General features: G+C 37.7%; 1 protein-coding gene across 1 annotated transcript in view; it reads right to left on the bottom strand.

Annotated features, from left to right (window-relative positions):
• Window positions 1–27,116, bottom strand: part of LOC109080673 (rap guanine nucleotide exchange factor 6-like) — an 86,106-nt gene that overhangs the window by 21,052 nt on the left and 37,938 nt on the right. The window contains exons 7-16 of the mRNA XM_042747512.1: window positions 17,185–17,313; window positions 16,114–16,291; window positions 14,904–15,040; window positions 13,233–13,391; window positions 9,342–9,494; window positions 6,432–6,596; window positions 6,241–6,348; window positions 5,543–5,746; window positions 5,344–5,452; window positions 3,667–3,910 (exon numbers count right to left, since the gene is read on the bottom strand). Coding sequence (XP_042603446.1) covers window positions 3,667–3,910; window positions 5,344–5,452; window positions 5,543–5,746; window positions 6,241–6,348; window positions 6,432–6,596; window positions 9,342–9,494; window positions 13,233–13,391; window positions 14,904–15,040; window positions 16,114–16,291; window positions 17,185–17,313 — 1,586 coding nt within the window. The remainder of the gene's footprint in view (window positions 1–3,666; window positions 3,911–5,343; window positions 5,453–5,542; window positions 5,747–6,240; window positions 6,349–6,431; window positions 6,597–9,341; window positions 9,495–13,232; window positions 13,392–14,903; window positions 15,041–16,113; window positions 16,292–17,184; window positions 17,314–27,116) is intronic.

The following is a 27,116-nucleotide window of genomic DNA, read 5'->3' as shown; positions in this document are numbered from 1 at the left end:
ATACTAATGAGATAGCTTGACATACTAAGTCAAAATTATGAGATAAAAAGTCATGAGATAAACTTAAATGAAATACAGTATCTTAATTATGAGAAAAAAGGGTTAAATTAAGAGATAAGACAAATTTTTGACATTTTAAGTCACCATGTCATAATTGTAAGTTAATAAGCATAATGAGATGAACTGACATATAAATTTTGACATTTTAAGTCACAATGAGACAAGTTATGACATGCTATGTCATTATTATATTATATTATAACTTAAAAAGCATAAATATGAGATAAATTGAGTAAACATAGTAAGTCAAAAACTATGAGACAAAAAGTCACAAGATAAGTAAAAATTGACATACTATATCATAATTATGAGATAAAGTCTGAAATAGATAGTTAAAAGGACATGAGGTAAAAATCAAATCATGATATTGTCATAATTATAAGATAAAGTAAAAATTCTGAGATAAAAAGACAAAAGTTTGACATTCTAAGTCATAATTATGACATATAAAGTCATAATGACACCAGTCAATTGAATTTTTCATGTCATATGGCTCTATATTAGAAAGGCCGCAGTGTTAATTTTGTGTGAAAATATGGTACTGTTTTATTAAAAAAATTAAACACTAATTTCATATATATATATATATTTTCAAAGATTCAAGCACTTTTCAAGCACCTCTTCATAAATGGCTGTTTCCAAAGGTTTTCCAGGACTTACATATCAAAATTCAAATTCAAGTACTTCAAGCACCTCGAACAATCCCGGTTTCAATTTTGAGACTTAAAATTTGGGGATTTTTTTTTCCTTACGTGGCAGAAATGGGCTTCCATACGCATTGTTACAACACACACAGATGGAGATTTATCGGACTCTGAATGGGACTTACAGAAAGTGTGTGTGAGTACAACCACAGTATATTACCACAGTATCACGCTAGTATGCACTACCAGGTCCTGTGACAAACAGCGCTTGTGATTTCACAGAAACAGGAAGCGAAAAGAATGACTACTACACAGGAACTGTGACACTGCACTGTTCGTCTACATAAGGAAGACATGTTGACCAATGACAGACAACACCTAAACAGGCACGACATGATACAACTGCTCTCTTCCTCATCAATTACAGCTTTAGTCAACATGTTGCTCGTTTGCAGCATATGACATCTGTTATTTTGAGCTGGGTGGCTCCGGTCAGAAATCCCCATAACTGTATATTAAATGTCATGCTCTGATTGGCTGCTGGAAATGTAGTGCCTGGTTAGGATGTGATGCAACTCTTTATGAACACACAGGAAAAGTGTCAGTGAAATGTGTTGTGAGCATGCACAATAAGAGAAAGCACAATAAGACACTTGGTATGAGGATGAAACAACATGAAACAATGTTCACACAAACGATCTCTTCTGGCAGTGCTGCACTGCTCCCAACGTTATGATTTTTTCATGAGAGAGAGTGCTGAGCAGGTGTTTCTTACCCAAACAGTCCCCTGTGCAGTGAAGCAGCCATAAAAACAGAAGACACGTGATGTCAACTAGTATAAGCATCAAGCACTCAGGTGAAGCATAAACACAAGCCCGTGAAGTGCTCAAACACACACTCACACTCACACCTCACCTTAACCCTACCATCCAAAATAAACATATATATACTGTGCATGAACCACGTGAAGTCATGTTCTAACTAGACACATGTGATAAAAGAAATCTACTTGGGAACGGTTTCTATTTCTGCGATATTGACGCTGGAACGAGAACATACAGACATACAGGTGTGTCCAATGACAGCGATGATCTCAGCTACTGATTATGTGCTTCGTGTATTTCTATTCTATTTCTATTCTATCAACTTGTTTTCTTTTTATTTAATATGCGATTTCAAGTTCTCCTTTCTCTTAGGAGTGTTACAAGCTGTTCGTGAATAGATAAGATCCCTAAAGTTGCAAAGACTAAACTCTCAAACCCAAAGAGAAGTTAAGACTCGTCCGCGTCCTCCTACAACGGCTCGTTCTAACACACCCCCACGTCTACGTCAATGTGTGGGAAGATTCGCATAACACCACCCAAATGTTCATGCAAAGAAAGAAGGTGTAACTTTGATTCTCGCTGTTGACGCTGCCACAAGAAGACGCTCTGTGTTTTGATGCGAAAGCTACCCTATCAGATTTTGCTACCTCCCATTAAAACAGATGTTAGCATAATTCAGAAGCAAAATCCTTTATTAACATGTACACCTCCCCCATTGGTTCTCAATTCCAGTCCTCGTAAATGAGGGATGTGTATATTTTGCATGTCTCTTTATTAACACACCTGATTCAGATAATCAGCTCGTTAGAAGTGAGCTCCGTGCATGAACTGTGTTCCCATTGACATGCTCCCTACACAGTGTTCATTGCTCCCTACTCCCTGAGCAGGGAAAATCTGTTTAAGTTTACCTCACTTCGGAACATTTGTGATGTCCACCTCGCAGGGCACTTACGTTCGAATAGAACAAACGTCTGAACTAGCCTTATGACTAGAATTGTATGTATTTTGAGATATGTATGTATTTATTTTCATGTTAAATGGTTTAATTTGATTATTTTATGACAAATGAGCACATTTTCTAAACAAAAGCACAAACCTGAAGAGTCCCGCTCGAACACACCTGCCTGAAGTTTTCTAAATAAATAAATTATAACATCTGGATCAGGGCTGTCAAAAAAAATAATAATAATAATTTCTAATAAACGTTTCATTCGAATTTTAGGTGTGCGTCAGGCAGCCTTATCAGTGGCACACAAGATGCGATGACGATGTAGGTGTCATTTCATTTTAATGCTTTTTTTAGTATATCCAGTTGAACCCACTAGATTCCCACTAGACTCATTCAAAATATTGCAGAAAAAGAGAACAACAGCGCAGAGAAGATGTTGTTTACGTCAAAACTGAAACCAAGCCGTTCACACAGAACGCATATTCTAGAGGGACATCTATCACAGTCGCACTCACGTCTCGCACAAGAGTTTATAAAGCCATTGAAAATGAATGCAAGTTCAACTTTTAAAAACCACGACTCGAGACTTTATGCCGGTTTTTCCCCATCCCACTGCATCTCATGTTTTTAAATAGAAAAAACACAATTTGAGATTGGTTTTTGGTTCTTTGTATTAAACTATGCATAGATACATGATGCTGTTTTGTATCTAATTGTTTAAGCAACTTAATTAATTATATATGGTTTATAAACAATTTTAAACATTATGCACTTTTTTCAAAAATAGTCGTGTTATTTTATTGCTTTGAATAAATGTGCATTAATAATATTTTGCTCGATGTGCCCTCTTGTGGCCTCAAAAGAGAAGCCAAAACTGAAATTATTCCTTTTAAATTCGAATACTGATAATATTTAAGTACAAAATTTGAATTTAGTTTTTCAGCTATTTTGACAGCCCTAATCTGGATACAGTACAGCAGTGAAAAATCAGTCATAAAAATAATGGCACAACTCTTTTAATTCTCCTAAAACACTGATTTACTTTTATGTAGAATGACTGTTTTCATGAGCTCCAGTGGTGACCGGTGATGAATATGTTATGAGGTGATAAGCAGCGAATGGAGGCTCACGAGAGGACGTGAACTCAACTAGACTCTCAACCCTCATCCACTCGAGAACATGTCTTTACCTGAAGGGCTTCGGAGGCAGGATGCTGAATCTGGTCTTCTCCAACATCTTACGGATCTTGTTGCGTCCTCCAGACACTGTGTTGGCCTTCAGCTTCTTGCGGCTCTTGCTGTCCGAGGGGAACTCCAAGTCACCGGGCAGATCCGGGATGGAGAAGCGGTTGCTCTTCCTCTCCTGAATCTTAGGGACGTGAGGACCACCGTTCTTCTTCTCATTCCTCACACGGCTCTGAAGCTCTTTAAAAACTGCGACAAAGTCAAAAACTTGGTTACACTTCAGTTTGCAACTATTTATTATGACCTTTGCCTCAATAAACTCACAATGTGCTGTTTATTAATAGTTAGTAAGGTAACAAAAGCTTACACAATACATTGTAACAGGTATAATTAAGTGTGGAAATAAATGAAGGTAATATCTATTTGCTTAATAAAGCCAACTAACATGACTCATATTATTATTATTTTGTTTCTGTACCCAATATTAAAAAAAAATTACAAATGCTGTGAAAATACAGGTATCGGTATCGGCTAGGACTAAAAATGAAAGTATCGGTTTCGGACTCGTTCTGAAAAAAGTGGTATCGGTGCATCCCTACTTTTTTTGGATGTTACCTTTCAGATATTTACCATTCTGTCTGTGAATCTAAAAGGTCTGCATGGTTTCAAAGATCTAAGTGCACAACAAATGGAGTTATTGTCTTCCGAAATAAACAATCGATTCTGAACTGCAGGAAACGCGTCGTCACTGATTGTCATTGTCATGTCTAGAAGACGCAGTTTTCTGTGCTGTGAAAGCAAAACCACTTTGCAGGAGGAAGCATGAGGATGTGAAGAGTCTGTGGTTAAATGTATTTATACATTGATCCTTTAATGGACTGTTTCAGGCGCCCGTTCTGTGAGAACAATGCAATGTATATTATGAGAAAATAACAGTGTTGTTTAACCTCAGGTGCATGTAAACCTAATACAGGAGGACCTCCGAAACAAACTGAGGAACCTTTAAGACAGCATAATAGGAGCACAGATTTAAATGCTGGTCGGTTTGTCCAAGCTAGTGTAAGTGATTAATAAAAGTATTAATTATAAAAAAGCAGATGTTACAGTCAGGGGTGTGTGTGCATCTCCATGCATCTGCATGGTAACAGCTGTGACTTCCATCTACAGATTTTATTTGAATTTTGATATAACATAAAATGCTGAATGGAGATACAATTTCTAAAATGTGCATGGGCATGTACATGCTCGCTTGAAGCAGATAAATGATTTATTTGTTAAGCAAACATGCTCTTAAACTACAATGGAATCACATTTACTGAATAAGTTGCAAGATGCATATGAAAAAAGTCATGTGATTGCATTTAATACAACAGCAACTTTCACTGTCATAAGTGATCATTTGAATCTTTTGCACACATGCGGTGGAAACGTTGCTTTATTCGCCAAATGTTTTTCTGAATTTTTGTGTTTTTGCATTGAATTAAATGAGCAGCTCAGATGGAAACAGACTAGATGATGTCTAAAAATGACTAAAAGAATCCTATCCACAGGCAACTTGTCATTTTCTCAAATTCAAGAAACTGTCACAGATCAGAAACTACGTCAACACCTCAAAACACCTGTCAGCTATTCAGCAGGAAGCAGTACTGTGATATAAGAACGATCTGTATGCTCTGACATACCGAAGATGTTGGTCTTCACAGTAAGAGAGAGGTGCGTGTTGTTCTTCAAGATATCCATGGCTTTGGAGTAAGAGATGTTCTCAAAGTTCTGCCCATTGATCTCCATGATCTGAGGACAGACGAGGCGCAGTGTGTTCACGCTGAAATAATTATATGGTAAGTGTTGTTCAGTGCAGAGCAGAGCTCCTGTCATCTGTACCTGATCTCCACGCTTGAGCCCTGCTTCTGCCGCTCTACTGGCCTCCTCCACAGTCTCCACGAAGATGCCGAAGCCGCGCTCACTGCCGCCCTGAACCGTGAAGAACAGCGGAGACTCTCTGGACGGCTTCTGCAGGGTGATCTGACGACACTTGGCTTTAGCAGCACACGCGATGTTCAGCAGACGCAGATGACCCTTCATTTTCTGACACACAATTCAATGGCATGCATATTTAGGAAATTATCCACTCTTGTTTATTCATGATACTGTACATGTGCTCATAATCTGTAAATATTTTGATATTGATATAGCTGCCTGAGAAGTGTCTTGAAGATGGCCACTGAGTGAAATAACTTGACTTGAAGGGGTTTTAATAATCTTTTGTTGTGCTTTAAAGGTCCCCTGAAGTGCCGGAGTGAAAGATGTACTTAAGACCTACTTAAGTGGGTCAAAAAGTAACTAACTGTATTTAATATAAATGCAGTATATATACTATAATACATTTTCATTTAACCGTTTAACTATAGTGACATTCATTCTTTTAAAGTATTTCAGAGTGCTCTTTTTTTAAAGTATGCTACTTCTTTTTCACAAGGATTTCCAGGTATAGAAAAATCCCTGATATGTCCATGTTTTTCTCGACCGTAGGAACCCTGTTTTATTGAATCAGTCTGGGTTCGTCTGATGTCGACACTCACCGAGGAGTCCAGTAACTTCTCGAAGTCCTCCAGGAACTGAGTCATGACCGGATCGCCCTCAAAATCGTTAAAATGATTGTTTACCCACAACAACACGATTCTCGTCACCTGCAAGATCCCAAAATGTGTCATTATTTAGCACAAAAACAACACTGTGAGAAACAGCAAGACTGATGCACACACATACTGACCGTGTCTCTGAGACTGTCCACTCTGAACCATTCCAGAAGTTTCTTGCCCACTTCCATGGGGCTGGACAGGAAGGTGCGGTACGTCAGGAGGAAGTCCTCAATGTAAGTGGGATCCACCACTGACGGCTCCTCCACCAGGTGCATGATCAGACGCTCAGGAGTGCCCTGATACAAACCACACAAGAGCACATGATACAGAGACAGGAACCTGCAGACAGGGTGGTTTCTATGCAGTTGCTAGGCTCTGTTACAGTGCTGCGTTACAAATTGTAGTTCGTAACTGATTACAGATTACATGATGAAATTTGTAGATGGTAACACAATCTTGGTTAATCATTTTAGGGAATGTATTCTGACTACTTTTTAGATTACCTTTTTATCTAACTTGTTTTAAACTTAATTAAATGTAACATACTGATATAAAGAAGCAAAGAGAAAGATAATATATTCATTTTTTTGATATCAACCTCATAAAATGCATTAAACAGTACTTTACACTGGGGTTTCCCAAACTGGCTTAACGTAAGAACTGCAGTGGGACACTTGAACACTAGTGTTGTATTTGTTTCCCTGCATGTCAATGTGACCATTAAACCACATCAGAGAACTGTAAACATGCAAAACGTTAAGTTATTGGAATATTAACTTCCTCAGAGATATTTCAAGTTAATGTTTTATTTTAATGGTTTGGCTGACAAAAACGTTTGGGAATCCCTGCATTAAATTAACAAACATTTATAAACATGAAAACAGAAATAACATTACAGGCCCAAAGTTTTGCAGGTCTGATATATTTTAGTCAACATTACAATATTGCTTGTAGATGTTACCTTCTATCACTTTCTCTATGTTACATGTAAAATTAAAATACGTAATTTAATAATTAGGGGTGTGCCCGAGGCCGAATACCTTATTCGGATTGGCACGGATAATGGCTTCAAAAACGAATAACGGATATGGAATAATTCTGCCTAAATATTTGGCTGAGGCTGTCACACTCTGCTGTTTGCTAGATAACAGTTGAGCCAGGGGATCAGCGCAATAGTATACACAGACCTCTAAAGTCAGGCAATAATGAGTGTGTGAAGTGAATGAATATAAACTTTATGAACGAAAAAGCGCAAATCAAACACCGCATTGATGTTGCCTCTCCGTGCATCTCTCAGAAATCAGAGCTTGGCGAGAGTATTATCACTTTTAATAATACATCATACACGGTCTATTATTTGTATATATTTAAAAGGCAATTATTTAAACCGTAGACTACGAAATGATACATGAATGAATGGAATAAAGAGCGCGCTCTCCAATCAAACAGCCGCTTTGCGCGCCTCAGTCTCTCAAAAACCAAGCCAGTTCTCTCTCTTAAAAGTAGGCTAATAATCAGCTTAGATGCAGATAGATTTTCTATGTTTGCTTCTTTATCTTTTGCTGGTTTGTTTAGTAAGTTCAAAAAGACTCGCTTAGAGAATTCTGCGTAATGAAAATGTGCGCCTTGAATTCATTCAGTCGTGTTCAAATGATCACTGAACGTCTGTCGTGACATCTCTGCTTATATGATTAATTTATTTTTTAGAAATGAATAATTATTTTACTTTAACGCAGCATATTTGTTCAGTGATAACTACGGGAAAAAAGATAACGGTCTTATCAAGTAACTGTAGGACACATGGTTTTATCCGAAAACAGATACTAATAATTTTGTGACTGTTACAGATACAAATACTGGTTACATGAAGATTAAAATATGTTATGTCATAATTGTAAAGTTTTGACAGTTAACGTATGTTATGTAATTGTTGCATTAGGCTATTAATTAATTAGTTAATTAATAAACGTTTATTGCTAAAAACTATTTCATGGCTATTCATTTACAGTAGCATGAACCACGAGTAGTCGAGTAACTCGAGTATTTTTTAAATAAGTAATCGACTAGCAGAAATCAGTAGTCGTGCAACCCCTACTGGATATGATGAGGAGTCACTGTGTTTCACAGCTATACATTAGCCGCCCTGAACCTGACCCTGAACGACTCTGCCACCACAGATCTGACAGGTGACGGGAAGCACTGCTTCATACCAGACAGATGGGGAATGCTCTGTAAAGTCCAGTCTAGTTTAACTCACACAGAAACCCAAGCCACCACAGGTCAAGAGGGCAAACTAACAGACTTCACCGTACTTCCCCAGCTGATTAATCACAGCATATTAAGACACTACATTTTGTAATACAAGCTTTAGAAATGTCACATTTAAATATGTAAAGGAGACTTTTTCTAATTAAATTATGCATGCACTAATTTGCATAAATTTCCAGAACTCTGAACATCGGATAAAAAACAGGTTCAAAGTTCTGGCTTGATTTTGTTGACATATTAAAAGTTTTTGCGGAGAGGATTTTGGAGTAATCTATTTATCACTCCGTAAATCAAAAAATACTGTCAACAGAAAGAAAAAAATAAATCCTTATCATGTTTTTAGGAATAATATGTTATATACAGTACATCAGGGGTTATATTTATGTATGAACAAACCCCTCTATATAAAAAAAAACCTTCAGAATAAAGATAGGAATAAAACATTAATGTTTGTTGTATGTAAGTGCTGCAGAAGTGGAGAAATAGCTCGCGGTCTCTAAAGATATGTACTGAAACTGAAATCTACAGATATAGATAAAGATAAAGCATAAAATGTTTATTTTGGATGTTAAGTTAAGACAGGTTCTAAACCTTGATCTGATGTGATCAAGGGCCATCTATACCAAGGCTTTACCTCAATTCTTTTTCAAATCGGTCGTCATTTGTTATTTTTGCCACATCATTTTGACCAGCATTAAACTGACTGCTGACAAGATCTTACACCGGCAGCCCAAAACAATGATCGAATCTAAACTAGGGTGACTCTTCCTCACCTTGATGACGATGTGGCCCTTCCTGGTGCCGCTGCGGTCCAGCTCTCGGTGCTCCTTCACCATGACGATCTCGCCCTCCTCCTCCACCTTGTGTGTGTTCTTCTCCACATGGTTGAGGATGCGGCAGTAGTCCTCTTGTGCGATGCACACAAACTGGTCCACAACAACATGAGGAAGAGCAATGAACTGATAGTAGAGCAGGAGGTTAGTCTGCACCACACACGGATACTCACAGCACCAACTCATGAGTGGAGCGCGCTCAGCGCAACGTGTTCAAGAGGATGTGCGAGAGCGCCGGACTCATGGCGTAAGAGGAAGTTGAGGTGGAGACTTTGTTTTAGGGAATCAGCAGTGTTGCTATATCAGGAGGCATTTGCATTCGGACCCTGATCACAGCACTGAGTGACACTCCCAACTCTGACTGAACTGAATGAAGTGTAAGTATGCAGACACTTAACGGGACATGAACCACCCAATTATCAGATATGGATAAACTGTCCCGCAACATTTGATATTTCCTATCTCTTGAGCCTCGTTTACACTGCAGGGCTTCATGCCCAATTCTGATTTGTTGCCTATATCAGATGTTTTTGGCTGTCCGTTTACACGTTCTTTCTATTGTGACCCATATCTGATTCATGTGTTTACACTTGTCATATCGCCTGAAACATCACGCATGCGTTGTTGTCATTTACTGCCTCCACATGTGCTTCCTCATGAGAATAATGTGACTTGTGCTGACAAAACGAGTCACAATGAGCAATTAAAAAAATAAAAATAAATAAAAATTGGGGGAAAAATGAAATTCTCCATCAGAAGACTTCAAAATTATTTATGATTTGTTGGAATCGGACAAAAAATGACTGAGTCACCCATTTGAAGTCGATATGTGAAGTCCTCTGTCTTTTCTTATTATAAATTACTATATTAATAATCACAATACAGCTATTTTTTTTATTTTATCTTTGCTATTATAAATAAGAACGGATGCAAAAAAAAAAAAAAAAAAAAAAAAAAACAGTAGCCTAGAAAGAAACCAAAAATGCATTACCTTTATCATTTTATATCTAAACTAAAGCATTCATCTAGCTATGAAAAACAATCAAATGTAAAAAATAACAAGTGTGTTTATTACAAATAAATTGATTATTAAAACTACAAAAGCAGTTCAATGAAGTGCAGCAAGTGATTCCCTCTTCTCTTTAATTGTTAGATTAACATTACGATAATAATACAGACATCCTATACTGTAATGCATGGATCTAATATAATGTTACACATCAGATGTTTCCCCCAACAGTTCCCTAAGCGTTCACTTAAGACAGAGCAGATGATGTTTGCGTGAACACTGAAATACTGTATTTCTGTATATGTGTGTATTTATCGGGATCAGTGCGAGAAGCGAGCAGAGAAAATGTACAAATACAAGGTTGTTGTTTTTTTTTGGCTGTAACTCAAAATAGTCTGTGAGAATTTACACTCATTTTGCAAGCACAGGTCACATATGAGGTCATTAAACCACAGAGAATTACCAAATTGTCACAGTTTTAATGACGTACAGAACGCAATGCCTCAGAAAACCCGATCTGCCTGTTTACAAAACAGTTGCATTGGCACGTATCTGATTTATATCCGATTTATTTCCACATATGAATGAGGCCTGAAAACGATCTCGAAATATCCGAATGCATGCGCTTTTTTCCTGTTTACACTGTCATAGAACAGATCCGATCTGTGTCACATACGAGCAAAAAATCAGAACTGGGTCACATTTAACTGACAGTGTAAACGAGGCCTTGGACTTCAATATGCACTGATCTGTTTGCTGTTAAGTTGGAAACCCGCACTAGTCAATGTCAAAATGTTTGAGATTTGGCCTTTCTGTTCAAAGAAGTCGAGCATGATTTCCAGTGTGATGCCACATAGTGTACAAGATGAGATGTACGTTTCATGACAGAAATATTTAACACCTGACAGTTATATACAGTGATGTAAACTAACAGACTTTGAATTGAAAATATATTGCTTATTAAATGTGTCATGTAATGTAACATGCAATTGAATGCATCATTAGAAAAAACGTTACATTTATGCATTAAACAGAAGCTTTTATCCAAAGCTACTTGCATTGCACTCAAGGTATAGATTTTTATTGGTTCATGCATTCCCTGGGAACTGAACCCATGACCTTGTTTATTATTTAGTTATTTAGTGTCAGTTCCTTACACTAAGCTATTAAGTGATTTCAGAAGATTTTAGGGTGCAGCTTCTTCAAAATGTTTCCAGGATCGTTCAATCGTTCAGGTTTAGATCAACTTGAGGGTTAGTACTTCCGCAAACATGTAATTTCAACAAGAAAGCTGTCACGAGGATGTAGAGGGAAACTGCGAGGGTTTGTGAAACTGGGAGTGTTGTGATGCAGACCAATGAGAAGTTCTCAAAGGTGGTTTGTGCTGCACATTAAATATGAACATTCACCTTTATGCTGTTCCAAATGTCAAAGCTGTTTGGACCCCAGTGACTTTCAGAGTATCCTCCCTGCTTTTGTATTTTCATGTCATAATTGACTTAGAATTTTGATTTTGTCTGATAATTACATTTTTTTATTTATTTCATAATTACAACTATATGTTAGTTTCGACTTCGAATTTTGTCTTTTATCTCATAATTGTTACTTTTTATCTCATAATTATGACAGTCTGTTTAGCATCTTCTCAATTACGACTTAAAGGGATAGTTCACCCAAAAATGTAAATTCTGTCATTAATTACCCTCGTGTCGTTCCAAACCTGTAAGACCTTCGTTCATCTTCGGAAGACAAATTAAGATATTTTTGATGAAATCCGAGAGTTCTCTGACCCTTCCATAGACAGCAAGGGTCCTTCCACGGTCAAGGCACATAAAAGTGGTAAGGACGTCCAGGTGACATCACTGGTTCAACCGTAATTTTACGAAGCTACAAGAATATTTTTGTGTGCAAAGAAAATGAACCACTGATGGTCTTACTGGTTTAGAACGACATAAGTGTAATTAATGAAAGAATTTAAATTTTTGGGTGAACTAACCCTTCAATATGACATCATTTTGACTTTTTATCTCATAATTAATACACAGTATTTTATAATTATGACATAGTTTGTCATGATTTGGAATTTATCTCATAATTACAAGAAAATTATCTCATAGTACATTGATATAATTTATCATAATATATATATACACACACACACACACACACACACATCTATATGTATATATGTAATTATGACAGTACGTCAAAAATAATTTTTCTCAATTTCTACTTATTTCATAATTATAATTTCAGCTTTATCTCATAATTTCGACTTAATATGTCATAGTTTTGACTTTTTATCTACTAACTGATACATACTATCTCAATTTCGACTTTATCTTATGACAATTTTGAATCTCATAATTACAAGATAATTATATTTCCTAGTACAATAATATAATTTATTTATAATTTATGTGTGTGTGTGTGTATATATATATATATATATATATATATATATATATATATATATATATATATATAAAACTTAGTATGTCTAAATTTTCTTTTAATCTATTTTTTTCATTTCTATGTTGTGCATTGTGACCAGTTGATGGGGGAAATATTCTTAAAATGCATTAAAAAAATCTGAATAATTTGTAATAAATAATTATTCATGGTATTTTGAAGTGCCCACGATAACAATACCGTGTATATTCATTACCGTAATATATCGCATTATCGAATATCGGCAAATGTCTAATTATGACTTTGTATCTCATAATTCTGACTTGTGTCATAACGACTTTCTTAATCTCATAATTATGATTTTCTTCTCACGTGGCAGAAATGATCTTGCATACATGCTCAGCTCTCACCTGGCAGTCATCTCCTTTAGTGCACACAACGCCGTTCATGAACTGTCTGTCTAGAGACGGTGAGATTCCGAAGCTGTTGCCCATGCACAGGATCTCTGTTCGGCCGTCTCCATAGCTGATCTCTACAGAACCATTCAGGATCACGTACCACAGGTCCAGCTGCAAACACAATAGTACACTATAATCACACGATAGACGTCAAATGAGTTTTATGCATGCCAGATTGGTTGTTACAGACGCTGGTATTGTGGTGAACAACAGCTGAGATGGCATTTCATCTCATGTCGATAAGCTCTAAACATTTTTACTCGATAAGGATTCATCTAACAGCAGAAATAAATGCATTAACAGCAGTCAGTGTTTATCACTAATAGGCTAACTCTGCATGTCCTGCATGTCTCTGTGCGAATGAATGCCTCTGTTTTGTCTGATACACAAACTCAAACACATGTGATGCTCACGGTGATTTACGAGCACATGAACACATGAACTTCATCTCCACAGCTGCTCTGGGAGTCATTCACAAGATTTAATTTGATAAAAACTACCGTCAAATACATACTGTAACTGAAAGTAAAACTGAAAGACCTTAACATGAACCCATCAAAATAAAAGTCTAGTTTAACTTGAAGAAATATATTACCATTGTATACTAAAATGTAAATCTCAAGTAATAATAATAATAATTTTAATATCATACAATCAAGGTGTTTAACTTATACGGTTATACAGTGTTGTTGTGCAGCATTTTATTTGATAAAAAATAATAATGCAATGTTTGTTGTAAATTATGTTTTCATTACATTTTAAAAGATTAATTGAAGTTTTATTAATGCATTTAATTAGACACCATTTTTAAATTTGTATGGAATCATCCAGTAAAAAATAGAAGGGAAAAAACAGATGTCATGGGGCTCTAAATTAAAAGGAAGCTAGTTGTAGTTTAATTGTGAACAGTTTATCTTAACATTCATTCACAATGAACGTGGAAAGCATTTTCTTCCCCATTAATGGCAAATGAGTGTCATGCTAAATATCAATATTGTATGATATGGAAATAAACATTGCGATAATATTTTTGGCCATATCGCCCAGGCTGAAAAGGAAAAGTGGCTCCGTTCATGTTCAATGTGTGTGTGTGTGTGTGTGAATCTGCTGAAATATCTTGACCTTTCTGTCTCCTCCTCATCCACACAGAAGCGTTTGTCTTGTTGACCTTCACAGTAGCCCACACACAAATAACACGGCTAAATGTCTCTGTGCTTCAAAGTGTTTTTCTGTGGTCAGACATCTAACATAATTACTCGGTTTCATAACAGACTGCACAACCTCAAAAAAAAAAAACACAGTGTCACCACCGACTCCTTCTGCTGTCTTTATGAATCATTTGTCAGTTCTTAAATGATTCTCTTCTTTCTCTTAATCACATCTATGTGCATGAAATGTGTTGTAAAAATAAGCCAAGCCTGTCTAAAATAACAGATCTCTGAATAAAGGAACGTCACAGATCAATGTTTTGTCAGTTTTGGGGCTCGTGACTGTGTGTGTAAGATTGTATAGACGTCTATTTATTTTTATGCCATGCATTTGCATTTAAACAAGGCTTAAATCGAATTCATAGAAGCTACCAGCCGTGCTAGCACTAGTGATGCTGACATGGCATGTCTCTACCTCCTGCTTGTCCTGAAGAATGATGGTGCCTTCCTGTTCCACCACCTCGAACATCATGACCCGACACAGCTCCCTCCTGACAGACAACGTCATGTTAGCGAAAGCCGGCAGCTGATGCATGAACTCCAGGAGCTGCTCTGTAGAGAGAGATGCGATTGAAAGTGTGATGTTTGCTTTTCGTTTGGACAAAAAAATGTGTTTGTGCATGCAGTAAATGAACTCCGTTAGCATTACACTATTTGGCATTGTGACATTTTTCAATTATGTGCAACCTTCTTTGTCCTGATTTTCACACACTTTTTCGATTCCAGTAAGAAAGAGCACTTAAACAGGGTTTCTGCAGGTATCATGAAAGTAAATTTACAACAACAACTAGAGCTTTTTAACACCAAGTAAAGAAAATTTGAGGAATTAATTGAAGGGAACACAATACATATCTGTTCTCCAAATATAAATGTCTAAAGAGCAGGCAATGAGCTGAAGTAGTAATACTTCAAAGTTTGAAAACACAACTTCCTACTGATTACTTTTTAATTAATTTTTTTAATAATAATAAAAAAAAAGTTTAAGCTTATAAAACTTAATTAAAAATATATTATTAACGGTAGTGTATATTGTTACAAAATATTTATATTTTGGATAAATGCTGTTCTTTTTTAAACTTTTTATTCATCAAAGAATCCAGAAAAAAAGTCACAGTTTCAAAAAAAAAAAAAAAAAATATTAAGACGCACAACTGTTTCCAACATTGATATAAAATCTGCATATTAGAATGATTTCTGAAGATCATGTGACACTGGAGACTGCAGTAATGATGCTGAAAATTCAGCTTTGCATCACAGGAATAAATTATATTTTAAAGCATATTAAATTAGAAAATGGTTATTTTAAATTGCAATAGTATATCACAATATTACTTTTTTCTGTATTTTTGATCAAATAAATGCAGCCTTGATGAGACTTCTACATTTCTCAGAAAACAAGACTTAATTTTGCATCTCAAGTAAATGTATCTCGATTTAAAGGATGTTAGTCAATGTTAGTTAATTTTTTTAGCAATGCATGCAAACATTTAATGCCACGCCTTTATGCATCTGAGACTTTCTGCTCTGATTTAAGACCTTTTTAGGCCTCAGTTAGTGGAACCGTGAATGTGAACTGAATATCAACTTAAGACCTGTTCCTTTTCATCAACAACTAAGGGCTTTACCGATGTCGTCATCGGTCCGATCCACCGCATCCTTCTCCAGACACTCTCGCACCAGATCTCTGCCCAGAAGAGCCTCCGAGGAGTGCTCGATATCTTCATCCTCCTCCTCTTCCTCAGAGTCCACAGGAGCTTCGGGGAGGCCGGACAGATCCACGTCTCCCATCTCGCTCTCGGTGGCCTGCGGAGGAACAAACAGCATTGATTGCTGCTGCTCAGTTTTAGGAAAGGTAATCAGTAGGCTTGTGTCCCATGCTTTCACTGCTATTCAGCACAATGTCAATGTAATCTCTGCTAAGAAGAAACTTTCACGAGACTGACTGATTCAAGCTCTGGATGCAAATATCAGGTCTGGCGCTGCGTTTGCATGCTTTCCTGATATTAAACTGCATCTCATAGCACTGTGTCCGTCATGTGTTTATTGGCTTATAGTGCATGTGAGTAATGAAGATGAATGGAGTGTGACACCTGAAGAAGCTGTTCTTGGACTGACATCAGATCTTTCATTTATTAGGTATCATTAAATGTTTTACTTTTTTTCTTTAATCCAAACCTATGAATAGTCAGCAGCATAACAATACAATGTGAATGCACATCATGCATGTGAACAATGCGATATATAACACACAGAGTAGTTTGTTCCCCCCACATCTCACATGTGAACACCAGAGGGAGTCAACACACTCCTAATGCATCTTCCCTTTCAATAATCATCCGATTCATATTTAATCATGAACCTCTTATTCACTGTGAGGATTCAGACAGATCTGATTCTGTCAGTGTTGTCAAATATCTAATTTCACCTGTAATTAAATCATGACGTGCATTATGCCATTAAAATATATTTAAAATAAATTTGCATATAATCAGTGAATGTACATATGTCTCTGACATCATTCAGTATTTTCAGAAGAGCAGAATTATGAAATTTCTCTTATTCTTTTGTCAGTGGAATTCGAATTCCTCGTTGTGTTCTTCATTGAAAAAGGTTCACATACTTTCAAACTTTGACTCAGAATCAAGTCTTTGAGCACTGAGCGCTCTTCAGGTGATCGGCAGAAGAAGTGGCTGTACCTGGTAGATGTCTGATAGGCTGCTGCTCCCCGAGTCACTGGCGATGCTGCATCCTGATTGGCTGGGCGGCATGTGCATCTGCTGGTGGGCGTGGTCTGTCAGGTGCATCTTGCTGAGGTCACCAGGAAGCTGTGCAGACAAGACAGGAAGTGAGAAATGTTGAATTGAGGACATCATTTATAATGCAGCTCATGAGTGACCTGTCCGCCTCTGAATGTGAGTGAGGAAAATACCAACTTCAGAAAAAAGAGAAAACAACTCTAAAGGCCTGTTTATACAAAGAACGACTACTTTAAAGCTGGGGTACTTAAAGTTTCAAGAGGTCCGGTCTCTATATTTCCTTCCTCTATATTTCTATCTGGGCAGCAGCAGTGCTTTTCAAAGGAAAAAAAATACTAAACAGCAAAGACGAGGATATTGGGCCACAAGAGCCAAAGCAACTGATGTTTCATCAGTTGAGCCCAATTAAATATGACTATTAAAAGCTAAGATCAGACGTTTTATCAGGATATTATTTTTATATTGCGATACCCGTGTGACTGAGAAAAGAGACTGCATGGAGCTTCAGGGTTTCATTTTTAAGTCATTTGTATATTTTGCTTAAATTATAGCTGAAAACAAACAATGTACATAATAATCTAAATGCTCTCATCGTGAATAGAAAACAAATTTTAACAATTAATTTCAACATTTTTGTTGTCTTTCCTTGCCATCTGCAAATAATTTTAAGTGTAACATCGTTTACCATGAAATGCTCTTAACATGCTGATTAATCATGCTATATGTAGATGAGAAAAACAGGTCACAAACCAGGTATGTTAGATATGTCAGAGTCATATGTGTGATGGATAAAAAAAATTTATGCAAAAGTAATTCATGCATTTGCTGCATTCTCGTTTCCTGCAGTGTTTTAGCAACAGTGTTTAACTGTGCAACTGTTGTTAAAATAAACAGCATCATCTGAAGCTCTTTTAGCGCTTTCCATTTATAGCAGGGGAGAGAAGCAACACACACACACACAGAGCGGAAAGGGTTTGAATAAAATGTGTACTATAAACGAGCCTGAGCACTTGTGGTGTGTACTGCTCCGCCCACAAACCTTAGGATGTGTTACAAAAGCAAATATTTATCATCTTTTCTTACACTTTTCCATGTAAAATCATCACGTAGTTGATCAAGAGTTCAGCAGAGGAGCTGTTGATGAGAGCGCTGGTGCGTCAGGCCTTTCATCCTGTGAATGAGCCGGACAGATGTGTAAAGGGCATCCGTGATTCGTAACGGTGGCATAAGGGCAATCGAGAGGCGCTGCTAATTGCTGCAGTCGTACTGTGCTCGCTCACACGAGGGTCTCTCCCTGGTACCTCAATTAATGATGCCGGGAGATTAAATATGAATAAGCCAGACTCCAGGATTCACACACGACTGACGCACTGATGCAGGCTCAGCTGGATGGAAACGCATGGTATTCACATAAACAGTGTGTTTGAGCCTCACTGTAATACTCAAAGATACGCATACTGCGGCTTATTAAGAAGGAAGAGATGTTTTTATGAGAAGGGCTTTATGGGACATAACTCAGGGGTGCTGAGAGATATTGTCCTTGTGGGAACTCCACTGAATTATTCATGCATCCCACCACGCTCACGTCTAGACTAGATAACATTCAGACTGACCACCACTTCAACAGGACGATGTGTGTGTGATGCCCTCTGTGTGTTTTCTACCATTTTATGTGTTTGATGATAGTGATGGTTTAGTATTAGATTAAAAAATGCCCTTAAATGCCAGTGAAAACAATATCCAGGGCAAATGCTGGTCTTAATAAAACAGTAAAAAGGGTAAAACAGCAGACAGAGAGTTTGAAAGCAGAAATGTCAAGCTGCATTACCTGAATTAAGGTGTAAATAAAGTTCACATGTACAAGTCGGGCATCACAGTTTCAGAATAATTTTATTTTTTTTTTTACTTCTCATAACAACAATGTCTCTATTGTTGTGTTCTGCGATATATATCGATTTGACGAAGCATCTGTCATAAAATCTAATTTGCGATGTGCTTGGTGCGCTTATCAAATGGCAAAAGGCTGCAATGCAATGCAATGCAAACGCAGCACTGTTTTCATGTACACATGAGCAGCTCATGTTTTCAGCATCTCTGAACAGCTTGATTCACAGTGGTGTTGTTATTAACCAGTGCGGATTATTAATATTAGGGGTTCAAGTGCGTATCAAAAAGTATGTGTTGGATTCAAAAACGGTATTTTAGAAAAATCTATTTTTGGGAACTGGTCCTGGGCTTTACGGTCAACATCAATGTCTAGGCCAAAAATAGTTAATGCATCATATGATTCTAAACAAGCATGCAAAATTTTATTGAGATCGGGGAAAAGTTGGCGCTATAATAGCTTAAAGGTAAAAAAATTACTATATTCCTGCAGTAAATTCCCTGAAATTACCATTATAACCACTAGATGGCAGAAGAGGGGCACTAATGGGCTCATTCAACTCACTAATAATAGGTTTTGCTGCTGGATTTATACTTAGACATTATAAAATCACTGATACAAGATTAAAAAAAATGTTTTTTCATAGTTTACCACTTCATTTGCACTGAGGTATCACTGTTGCATATGCAACACTACAGCAAGTGAAAGTAAGCAGGTTTATGGTGTTTGTTGGTTTAAAAAATCCAAAATACAGAGAATAATATATATAATAGATATAAATGAGAAAAGCCCATTTTGATTTAACAGTAAATTATCAATACTGAATTAATCTATTTCACACATATTTCACATTAAGGGAAAAAATGAGGGATGAGACTTTTTTTGTTATCTCCAGCAGCTCACACATGCTCCATTAATACACACATCAATGATTTAGTGACACAAACACAAGCAGATCTCGGATCGGATCATGAAGCAGGACTCGGACACAAACTGCGCACAAAAAGGCCTGGTGTCCAGCTGCATTAGTGCTGCATGTGAATGGAGGCTGAATCATGTTAGACGCTTCTTCCTCCACTTATTCGCCGGGAGCGAGCGCTCTCATAAATGAGCCCTACAGTGTGCAGCTATGATCAATGCAGCGCATGTTTAATGCTATTACAGCAGAAGAGAGCCCTGCAGCTTGCGCATTAAACTCTGACTGAACCAGACCAACACTGACCTTCACAAACCAACACACACACCCCTAAACACAGTATTACACTAGACATGAATCACGTGTGCTGTTGAGGAGAATGCCCTGCTATTTTACTAAGTGATCAGACGCACCAAACAGCTGCAGGTCCCCATTGACTTCCACAGTATGGAAACAAATACTATGGAGTCAATGGAGACCAGAAACTGGTTACCAACATTCTTCAAAATATCTTTTTTAAAGAAACTCGTACAGGTTTGGAACAACTTGAGGGAGAGTAAATTATGTCAGAATGTTTATTTTTGGTTGAACCATCCATTTAAGGGGCTCCATGCTTTTTCTAAGAAACAGAATGTTTTATTGGAAAAAACACAACTACATTTTACAGTAATAACAGCTTAAACATCTAAGCAGCTGCGTAGCAATACCTCAGCAACCACCTACAACAACTCATCATGCCAGAACGTTTTGCATGGGCACAACAGACAGACAGATGGTATGTTTGTATTTAAGGTAGTGCTATCCAGGGGCAAACAAGGTGAAAACTTACACCATGTGAGCTCTGTGAACAGAGCAGCCATATGGCACCCTGCCCTGTCCGTACGCTCCACAAGCAAAGCCCAAGCTCTTCCTTACAGAGACACTCGATGTCAGACCTCCAACCTGAATCCACAATCAACTGCATGACGTCACGCACTCATGGCATGATTAAGGCTGATCTGATCCCATCTGCCTTCACACAACAAGTATAGAAAGATCAAAAGCTAATGATTCGGGATGGGAATCACAGATGTGTCTCGAACACACCGAGTACACACCAGCATGTGTCTGCTGCCGAGGTTTTATAAAGGGAACACTGTCCTTCTATGTATGAGCGAAAAACAAAGCGTATATTAATGGAAACAGATGTCTATAATGGGCACTGAAGAACTGAAGGCCAATGTTTAACTTATATACGGCCTGAGAAAACCACGTTCTTGATGAGAACAGGCCATCTTTCTGCAATCGGTTTTACAGTTTGCCTTGCTGCTGTTGTGAACTCAGAACTATTCAGTCCAAAGCATCACTCTTTACAAGTGGAGTCATTTCACAGAGCAAGCAACAGACGAATGCCGACCTTACCTTTCTTTCAAATAAAAGATGTGCTCTTAACATCTGAATATTATTTAAACAGATGCTGAGAGCTTTTAGCTGCTCTATCCTGGGAGGTTTAGGGTGTCATGTGGACAGGAAGGTTAGGCGATTAGGATCAATACACTCAGCATTAGCCTCGACACGTTCTGTTCCATCGTTAAATTATGAGTCAAGGCAAATGCTGCACTTTGAGAGAGCAGCTTACATCCACTCCCTGTTACACACCAGATCTGCTGACTGAAAGAAAATCTATGAGTGAAAGCGTGACCATCGGCAAAACACAACAAAAACAAAGGTCAGAGCCTCCAAAAATTTCACCATCGGGTTTGGTAAATGTTAAGAAATGGCACACGTACAGAAGTGTAATGATGGATTCACATATCACGACTGACTCAGAGGCTAAACTAATGTGCGAAGTACAAGCAGGATGGTATTTCTGTTAAGTCATGTATCAGATTTCCATCTGTTTACACTGCAGTCGCTTAGTACTGAAAGTGTTTATTATTATAGGTATCTAAAACTAAAACTATGAAAAACATTTAAAGTAAATGAAACCTATAATCTATAAAAACCCAAAATCTATATAAAAAAAAAACTTAAATTAATTTTTTATCTACTATTTATTTTTTATAATTTTTTGTTATTTTTTTCCAAGTTAGTTTACCTTGTATTAAAAGAAATCAATCTGCAATAATATATATATATATATACACACACACACAGTGGTGTGAAAAAGTGTTGGACCCCTTCCTGATTTCTTTTTTTTTTTTTTTTGAACAATAACTTTATTTTTAAAGATTGACATACAGATTAAGACAACAGTTACATTTTTTATTATCCCTTCCTGGTTTCTTATTTTTTGCATGTTTGTCACACTTTAATGTTTCAGATCATCAAACAAATTTAAATATTAGTCAAAGATAACACAAGTGAACACAACATCTTGATTTTTTAAATGGAGGTTTTTATTATTAAGGGAAAACAAAATCCAAAACTACATGGCCCTGTGTGAAGAAGGTGGACTTGCTGGTGTGTTTTGGATCATTGTCCTGCTGCAGAACCCAAGTTCGCTTAAGCTTGAGGTCACAAACAGATGGCCGGACATTCTCCTTCAGGAGTTTTTGGTAAACAGCAGAATTCATGGTTCCATTTATCACAGCAAATCTCCAGGTCCTGAAGCAGCGAAACAGCCCCAGACCATCGCACTACCACCACCATATTTTACTGTTGGTATGATGTTCTTTTTCTGAAATGCGGTGTTATTATTACGCCAGACATAATGGGACACACACACCTTCCAAAAAGTTCAACTTTTGTCTCGTCAGTCCACAGAGTATTTTTCCAAAAGTCTTGGGGATAATCAAGATGCTTTTCTGGCAAAACTGAGACGAGCCTTTATGTTCTTTTTGCTCAGCAGCGGTTTTGGTCTTGGAACTCTGCCATGCAGACCATTTTTGCCCAGTCTCTTTCTTATGCTGGAGTCATGAACACTGATATTACCTGAGGTCAAGTGAGGCCTGCAGTTCTTTGGATGTTGTTGTGGGGTCTTTTGTGACCTCTTGGATGAGCCGCCGCTGTGCTCTTGGGGTAATTTCGGTCGGCCGGTCACTCTTGGGAAAGTTCTCCACTGTTCCATGTTTTTGCCATTTGTGAATAATGGCTCTCACTGTGGTTCACTGGAGTCGCAAAGCTATAGAAATGGCTTAATAACCTTTTCCAGACTGATAGATCTCAATTACTTTCTTTCTCATTTGTTTCTGAATTTCTTTGGATCTTGGCATGATGTCTAGCTTTTGAGGATCTTTTGCTCTACTTCACTTTGTCAGGCGGGTCCTATTTAAGAGATTTCTTGATTGTGAACAGGTGTGGCAGTAATCAGGCCTGGGTGCGGCTAGAGAACTTGAACTCAGGTGTGATAAACCACAGTTTTAACAAACAAACACTTCTTCACACAGGACCATGTAGTTTTGGATTTTGTTTTCCCTTAATTATATAAAAACCTTCATTTAAAAACTGCATGTTGTGTCTACTTGTGTTATCTTTGACTAATATTTAAATTTGTTTGATGATCCGAAACATTAAAGTGTGACAAACATGCAAAAAATAAGAAATCAGACAGGGGGCCAACACTTTTTCACACCACTGTGTGTGTGTGTGTGTGTGTTAATATATATATATATATATATATATATATATATATATACCATATACATAGAAATCAAACAAAACAAATAAAAATGGCACAAACTAAAATTACCTAAAATGATTTAAAAATAAACTAATCATATATATACCTTGAATACAATGCAATGCAAGTCACTCTGGATAAAAGCATCTGCTAAATGCATACATGTAAATGCATATAGTAACTTTGTGTGAGAAACAGATGAAATATTAAATAAATGTATTTTACATTAAAATGTAAATATTAATAAAAACTATAATAGCATCTAAATAATAACACTGGTTTGCATGATATCACATGCATTCTTATCAAAACGTGCCCGCATGAAGTGGCGTTTTCGATCTGGGGCCTTAACACAGGATACGTCTGTGTACCTAAGACTGTTTTTATCTTGACAGTGCCTTGAAAATGCAACGCTCATGGCGCATGACTCTTAAAAACCAAAGAGACGTGACAAGCACTGCACATGTGTACTTCTGAAATCAGCTGTGGAAGTGGTGGTATTCAGCGCTTTTACAATTTTTCCAACATTTAACAGAGTAGTCAAGGTCTGTATAGCCTCTTTCAATCGGACAGAAATGTTCCTCTGAGCAACTTAACTAGATAATTTTTTTCTAATGATATCTGCATGGAGAACAGCCTGGTCCTGTCCAGCATCCCTCTTAAAACACTCTTAAAAATAAAGGTTCTTTAAGGGGGATTTCACAGCAATGCACTTAAAGAACCTTTAGTGCAATGGAAAGATTGCATGAATGTTAAAGGTTTTCATGAAACCATGGACACCAAAAAAGAACCTTTATTTTAAAGAGTGGACTGTCGATGCAGGCTCTTATTAGTCTGAAGGAAGCCTCCAACAGGACGTGAGAGCACCTGACATTTGAGAACTAAAACCCTGACACTCGACCATGGACAGTATAGAGGAGAAAATAGCTTTAGAAGGCCTTAAATAACACTGCCAGGCGGTTGGCTGCCAAGTTCAAAGATGGCCAGACCCCGGGATACTAATGGAGCCGGAGAGTGCAGCCGAGACACAAAGCTGAAGGCCAATTATCGGCTCCTGAATTATGAATGATGGAGATCTTCCAGTTCGGACATATCACAGCAAGCCACGAGTGGAGCTCTAATCACTGGAACGCTATGAGCCTCCTGAACATCAACTGTAAATCACGAATGGAGAAGAAAAGAAATGTATGTTTGAAGACAGCAGAATCAAACCGGAAAAAGGAGAAATAAATGGTGCAAACTCTGATTATGATGAACTCTAAGGAATCGAGACACGTACAGTGATATGCATCGTATCGCGAGCCCTAGAAAATAACGTCACCTACATACATTAAACAGATCACATTTCACCCAAGCCTCATGTTATTCAAACCTGTAAATCCTCTGTGTAATAGATTTTAGTTAGATTGACAATGTAAGTCTTCAGAGACTTTCACTATATTACATTACTATATTACAGATTTCACCCCTTTTTTTAATTTATTTTGTGGCAGAATTTTATGCACGTTTTGGGTAGCCATTTAGTCTAGGGACCAATTCTCAATATTAACTGGTTGCTTATTAGCATGCATATTACTAGCATATTGGCTGTTTATTAGTACTTATTAAGGACATATTGTCTTATTCTGCATGACCAAATTGTAAATCCCTTAATTCAGTCCCATAGCTAAACAAACAACTACCAGCAAATTAATTTTAATTAATTTAATTAAAAGTCGTAGATAGTTAGTTATTTAGTTTAAAGTGAGACTAAAACTAAAATGTGACCACATTTCTTATAATAAAAAATGTGCTGTTTGTGAATGGCCCCTAATGTGTCAGTAACTTCAGGTTGTTCTGCATTTTTCATGATTATTTTAATATTTAATTATGTTGGATTGCAATAAAAATACATGATTTTGTTGATACTGTGTTGCGTTCCACAATGACAAAACGAAAGTGAACTATAATTTGCTCATATTCTGCTAAACTCCATCTGTGTATCACAGAAGAAAGCAGGTCGATCGGGTTTGACAACACAAGGGCAAGTGAATTATGAGTGAGTTTTCTGTTTAGACCTAGTCTACCAAATGCATAAAACACATACGATAGTCTCAGTGTTCACAGCATTAGTAAATGAGTAACAGCAGAGTGAAAAGTGAATGTGCAAAGACGCCTGTAAGCTCTTATAATGAAGACAAACACCAGGCAGACACCCCTGTCACACTCCATTCATGTCCAGCTGTACTGTAGCAGCATCAGCACTAGAGCAGCTTCCTGTCATGAATCATCACTGAAGAGACTGCTTGTGTCCAGCGACCGCAGATCAGACACGTGTTGGTAAAGTTTGGACTTGACTGCATGTTGAAACAGAGTTTCGTGAAGAGGGGAAACCAACAACCACTGCTGCAATTAATTCTCTCTCCAGCTCAGAGGTGGGAAAGTTCCTCTATAAATCCATCAGAGCACAAACGCCTCTGACTTTGCATGTTATTCTTCATAATCATCGTAATAACTCAGACTCTGACCACTGTGTGACACGCCCACTTCTCACCATCCAATCAAAACCAGTGTTTCTCTTACTGAACGTGTGCTTTGCTTAACATTCGGACAGTTCAGAGTTCTAGTCTTTGGCAGCTTGACTTTCACTATGATGAGTGAAATGCTGCGACTTTGCCATGCTTTCAGAATATTGTTCTGTTTATTTGAGCGGCCCAATCACACGAGTTTGGGGCGGGACTATCAGTTTGACTGAACAATGGCAGATGGGGAGTGCTTGGGAAACACTCAGAAATGACACACTTACAGACACCTGACTGATGCTCAGAACTGGTGAAACTGTGTCGTCTACACATCTGACTTGTGATATTCACTGCATGCAGGATATCCCGTGATATGGGATGCATTCAAGCCTTCATCGATTCATGAGAATCAGTGAATTGTCTCTGGCAGCCGATGCATGATGAAAGAAAGGAAAACCGCATGCATATCCACACCAAAGCACAAACATACACGCAGTCAAAACACACCACAATTATGACATCACTTACTTTGGAGGACCATGGCTGCAAGCAGTTGGCATAGCAACGGACGAGGAAAGCCATTTCCCAACAAGAGAGGGAAACTTTCCAGCGAACGAGAAAAACGAGAGCGAGTTGATCTGAGAATCCAGACGAATAAACACTTGACCTGGCCGTGATGTCAAAGAACGAGCGAATCACGCAGTATCCGTGTCATCAGGGATCGCCAGAAACGAGCCTCGCAGGATCAATTCTGTTCACTCCTACAGAACCCCGTCCAGACCCATCAGCACTCCGCAAACTTCCTCTTCACACGAGCACAACTCCAGGAGTCCAGAAAACTCTACGCGTCTGCACCCTTCTGGTCCCGCGCTGCACTGGAGACCGAGCCCAATGCAGACGCTTTCTGGGGAGAACGGCAGAATCCGGCTCTGGGGCTCGTCCCGCTGCTTCATCCAGCCTCCGAGCGCG

The sequence above is a fragment of the Cyprinus carpio genome, chromosome B21 (genome assembly GCF_018340385.1).
Source record: "Cyprinus carpio isolate SPL01 chromosome B21, ASM1834038v1, whole genome shotgun sequence".
NCBI lineage: Eukaryota > Metazoa > Chordata > Actinopteri > Cypriniformes > Cyprinidae > Cyprinus > Cyprinus carpio.
This window is presented reverse-complemented; position numbering and strand designations above follow the sequence as displayed.